The sequence below is a fragment of a genome, unplaced genomic scaffold, assembly GCF_019419815.1.
Source record: "Pyrus x bretschneideri cultivar Hongxiangsu unplaced genomic scaffold, Pyrus_bretschneideri_v1 Contig13, whole genome shotgun sequence".
Classification (NCBI taxonomy): Eukaryota; Viridiplantae; Streptophyta; class Magnoliopsida; order Rosales; family Rosaceae; genus Pyrus; species Pyrus x bretschneideri.
In genome coordinates, this window is record NW_025999424.1 from 7,892,700 (window position 1) to 7,898,087 (window position 5,388).

The window sequence follows — 5,388 nt, forward strand, 5'->3', positions numbered from 1 at the left end:
GGATGTGACAAAGCTAGTGAAGTTTGGTTGAAAATGGAAGAGGGGAAGATGATGGTTCATTTTATGGTAGTGGCGAGGTTTGAGTTGTCGGAAAAATGGACAGGAAACCCGTCGATAATTGTTGCAACGGTGCGGGTTGGGTCGAGGTGTATGGGTCAAAGGGGAAAAGGTCCGGGTTTGGTGCTTCTTACTTCCCTCATTTCTTTCCCTGATCTCCCCTCCGATTAGGCATCTCCCTTTTCCCCCTTTTCATTTATCTCCCGCCTCTCCTTTCCTTCCTCTCCCCTGTAGCCATCCGGCAGCTTCTAGAGTTTTTTTTTTTTTTTTTTTTTTTTTTTTTTTTGTAATAACCAAAACGTCTCTAATTTTTTCATTTCAACCTTGATTCACGAACGATTTTCGCCTAAGTGCTCGTAGGATCAAGCTTTATCCAAATATACTTAGCGTGACCTCGTAAGGTCCTTAATTTTTTTTTTTTTTTTCCTTACTGGCCAAAATTCAAACTTTGTAATTAGTTTAAATAAAATCTAAATTCAATTAAATTAACATAAATTCAAAAAAATAATATAAAATCTCGTTAATACAAATACGTAGTTTTCAATAGTGAAATCCAGAAACGGGATTTCACAATCCTTGTATAGGCATTGGGATAGTGAAATTTAAACCCCTTGGACTTTTCTACATAACCAACAAAGTAGCATCTAGCAGCTTTCATATCCAATTTTCTTTCATTTGGATTATAAAGTCTAGCTTCACACATGCAGCCCCAACTATGAAAATGATTGAAGCTAGGTTTTCTACCTGTTCATGTTTCAAAAGGGGTAGTTTGAACTGTTTTGGTAGGAACTCTATTAAGTATATAGTTGATTGTTTTAATTGCTTCTCCCCACGAGAACTCAAATAATTGGGAATGGGCCAACATACTCCTCACCATGTCTTTCAGAGCCCTATTCCTTCTTTTTGCAATACTATTTTGTGATGGAGTGCCATGAGTGGCGTGTTGAGCAACAATACCCTCTTGTTCAAGATATAATGCAAATAGACCCTTGTGTTGACCACTTTTAGTGTATCCGCCAAATATTCACTTCCTCTATTTGATCTCACTACTTTAATGTGTTTATTGAACTCTTTTTCAACTTTAAGTTTAAATATTTTGAAACAATTTGACTTGAGACTTTTTTGAAATTAAAAATAGATAAGTGTATCAAGAGAAGTCGTCGATAAAATGAACAGAATATGATTAAGTTTGATGAGGACAATGAAACATCAGTCTTCGTTTTCTAATAAAATAATCAGTCCTAAAAATGGTTTAGACTTCATGGATTGTTGATCCCATTTTAGAAGTGACATTTGGTCTACAAAACCCATAGCCCATCCCTGGCCTTAGCTCCACAACCCATCCCTAGAGTCATCTTGAATGGAGAGCGTTAACGGTTCAAAAACCAGAAAATGGTTTGATTCGTTAAAATTCATCTCCAATTGATGATTGTGCTAAATTTTATGGAACTCACAAGACCATTATTTGGCTAAAAGGGCATTAGGTTGGCCAAATGTAGCCACTCTCTTAGCCCTTTTTTTTGGGCCTAACTCTTCAGCTGCAATAATTGGTTCAAATTCAATGGCTAGATTTGAAAATATAAATTAACAAATAAATTCAAAGTATAAATCTTAAACTAATAAATTCTTGAGAGGCTATGTTTAGCCCCTTCGTTTGAAGACAATATATGACTATAACAGGACACTATTTATTTAAAAATAATTTTTGCATAACTATAATACTGGAAGTTTGACTTTGTTCCTAAATAATTTGGATTACTATAGAAAATCCCCAATAAATAAAGACTTGGGATTAACACATGGCAAATCCAATTATTACACAATGTGAACACTAAATTATGTTCAACACCCCCTCCAGATGTTTTCACATAGTAAGATTCATTCAACTACATAAACACTGTTAGGTGTGTACTGCGTATTTGAACTCCAAATTGTAGTCTCGAAAATAATAATTGAATAAACCATAAGGTTGTGGCTACTTACTACTCCTAAACCGAGTTATCAGAGGTCAACCTTAACATCTAAGTCAATCCTAAAGTATTAAGTTGACATCCAAACATTAAGTGATCACCGATTAAGCAAATGATTAGGGCTTAATGCCTTCCCATTCCCACAATTAACCAATCTAGAACATGAGTTTTTTTTTTTTTTTATCCAAATGTTACAAGTGAAAAACAGAATGAGACTGCAACGGCCTTGTAGTTCGAACATTAAAAGATAAATTTACACTGATGTCTATATTTCCCATTCTTTAATATCACTTGCATATAAAAGTGTAAAGTAACTTTTTAAATGTGTCAATGACATTTTTTTAGAAAATCTATAATTAGGTGTTTGAATAAAGAATTTTAAAATTTTAAGAAACTTAGACTAAATTTGTTAGGAATGAACAAGAAATTTTTTATAGAGACTTGAAAAATAGCTAAGATGCAATTTGAAGGACATTTGTAATGTTTTAATAATAGCCTTGAATGGTTGGGTAGTCCATTAATATCAAAATTTTAATGCAATTTCAACACCGATTTTAAAGTTGCATGAAACAGTAAAGTTCTTCTCCGAACGTACCATAAAAATTAAAAAAATGCTAAGGAGACTTCTCCCAATATGCCATAAAAAGTCGAGAAATGTTAAGAAGATTTTTTTAAAGTAGGACTCTCTATAGATTCTTTGTCACTTCACAGTTTAATATCAATTTTCGTATTAATATTATAAAATACTGTGTAAAAAACATAAAATAACAGAAAATTCATAAAGAATCTCATATTTTTTTAGAGAGAATGTTTAGCATTTCTCTAAAAAGTTTTCAGAAATTGGGAACTAAGGAATGGTTTCATATTCTTATCCATTGACATGATTAGTTACTTCCATTGCATACATGCTTACACATATGCCAACTTGAACCAAACTAAAAATTCAACGTGCCATATTAAAAATTAAGGAAAACTAATGAAAGGGCTTGAAAACCTTTAAGTTTTAACGATAAAGACAAAATAAAAAGTAAAGTGAATAATCCTAGGTTTGACTTTTTAATGTAAAAATAGGATTTTTCGTTAAAGTGAACAGTATCGCGAACTTTTCGTTAAAACCCCCTAAAAATTAACCCTTGAAATTACTAGCCATCTCCATACACAAACTAATTAAATTAAACAACCTCTTTAAATCCAAACATATTTTAGTTCAAACATTTTATATGTAGGTGAAAAAACATTTTAACAACCTTATGTAGAAAACTACTACCTAACAAGATGTATCCTGTATACTGAATTTCAAACACAAACCAAAACTTTTTGGCCTTAATAAAAAAGATTTGTACTACATGAGTACACTATTACAGTAATATTTCATGCCAATAATATAATGATATGTTAATTTCATTTTTTATATCTTTATATTATTAACACAAACTGTTTCTGTAATAATATACATGTGTAATACAAATTGCTCTCCTTATCGAGGTAAGCAATAAGACATCAAGAACAATCACCATAAAATCTCATTTTTGTTTTTGGAAAGACCATTGATTTGAAGTCTTAGTCATAAAAAACAAATATTAAAATGGTACTGATTTGGGGTTTCTGAAGGGTACCACTGCAAATAAAATATTAAATAAGTTCACACACACCAAAAAAATTATTGTATTCACAATTCTTAAGTTATATAAAGCGCCCAAAAAGCTTCACTTCCTTGTCAAGTGCAAAACCAAAAGCTCACCGGGCCTCTCAGAAAATATTTGCAGCTCTGTTTCAATCCTACGATCTGATTTGAACGTATTCGTGTACCATCCATAGCGTTTTCGGAAAATGCTTTGATTGTTTTCTCAGTAACTATGGATTATCTGAAGATTTCAAGCATCCAATCTGCAATAAACCAGTTCAGTTTCAAACAATCCCACAAAGTGATCAAGTTTTTACTCTCAGTCTCAGTGTTTTCGGTCTTACTCTCCTACTCTTCTTTGATCCCTTTTTCTCTCCACTCTTTCAATTCCTTCACATCTTCTGTAAATTTTTTCAGCTACACTTTTGATAAGAAATACGTGTTTTTGCTTTGCAATGGACTTCTGGTGTTCATTGTGAAGAACTCTGGTCTCGCTGGAACTTCTCCACGGGAGAGCTCTAATCTCAACAATAATGATCATGTTCCCAAGAGCATCGAATCCGGGCGAAAAGCAGCTGAATTGGAAGAAACTAAGGTAACAGAAGCACCACAAGCTAAGGAAGAAGTTAGCAACGGTCGAAATGGAACAAACGAAAGTAAGAGAAGATGAAATATTGGTCTCAGAGGAAGAAGAGAAAAGGGTTTTGATTACAGTGGAGGAAGAAGATGAATGCTGCAGAAACAATTTTGCTCTGGACGATCATGATATGTATGAAGAGGAAGGGATTGAAGTGCTGAGTGCGGAGGAGTTGAACAAGAAGTGTGATGATTTTATTAGGAGAATGAAAGAAGGAATTAGACTTGAAGCCCAACAACAGCCAATCACGTTTTGATATTGTCAGTGAGAATAAAAGAACTAACAACCTAGTTTTGTTAATTCTAAAAGACTACTTTCTTTGTGACTCGATGGATTTTTTTGCTGTTGTTTCTTCTGTACTATTGTTTGAATTGTGTATAAATACCATCCAATAATCTATTTTACCCTCATATGAATCAATGATGCAATTTTTAGCTGAAATGTGTTCGCGTATAGACTTGAAATGTGACGTTGAAACCGATGATATGGTGTTTATACTAAATTTTGCTCTACCAGCCCGTGTAATTAAGACCATTGCATGAATTTGATATTTTTCCTAGACATGACTACGCATCTAATTTTGTTTAACATGATATCATAACTTTTTACCGTCTTATGTATGTCTATCTATCCATGTGTAAGATGAACTTATAATAGTGAGTTTTAGTTGATCTAGATTGTTAACCTATTTCCATAACAATGTTAAGCTTTTGGGGATTAGTAATTCTCTAAGAAACTTCACCTCTAATAGTGAATGGCTGATATTCGTAAAAATTAAATCAAATTGTGTGAAGCAAATCGAGTCTCCCATTAAAATAACAAAAATGATTTCTTACTATCTATGTTTACCATCATTTATATTACCTTTCTAATAAAGATAGGACTCACATGCATTGGTGGCTCTATCTCTATTAAAGAGAAATAGGTGATAAGTGTAAAATTACTCTTAAAATAAAAAAAAATTAATGAAAAGGGTTTGAAAACTTTGAGTTTTAATGATAAAGACAAAATAAAGGGTAAAGTGAATAGTATCATGATTGATTTTTTAGTGTTAAAATATGATTTTTCATAAAAATAAACAGTACCGGAAGTTTTTCATT

The 5,388-nt window shown here is 32.5% G+C and overlaps 1 protein-coding gene across 1 annotated transcript; it reads left to right on the forward strand.

Moving 5' to 3' along the window:
• Window positions 1–3,776: 3,776 nt before the first annotated feature.
• On the forward strand, window positions 3,777–4,713 carry LOC103935423. The gene is given in 2 exon segments (XM_009345189.3): window positions 3,777–4,325; window positions 4,327–4,713. Coding segments are annotated over 2 exon segments (660 nt in total). The 5' UTR covers window positions 3,777–3,883; the 3' UTR covers window positions 4,545–4,713.
• Window positions 4,714–5,388: the final 675 nt, after the last annotated feature.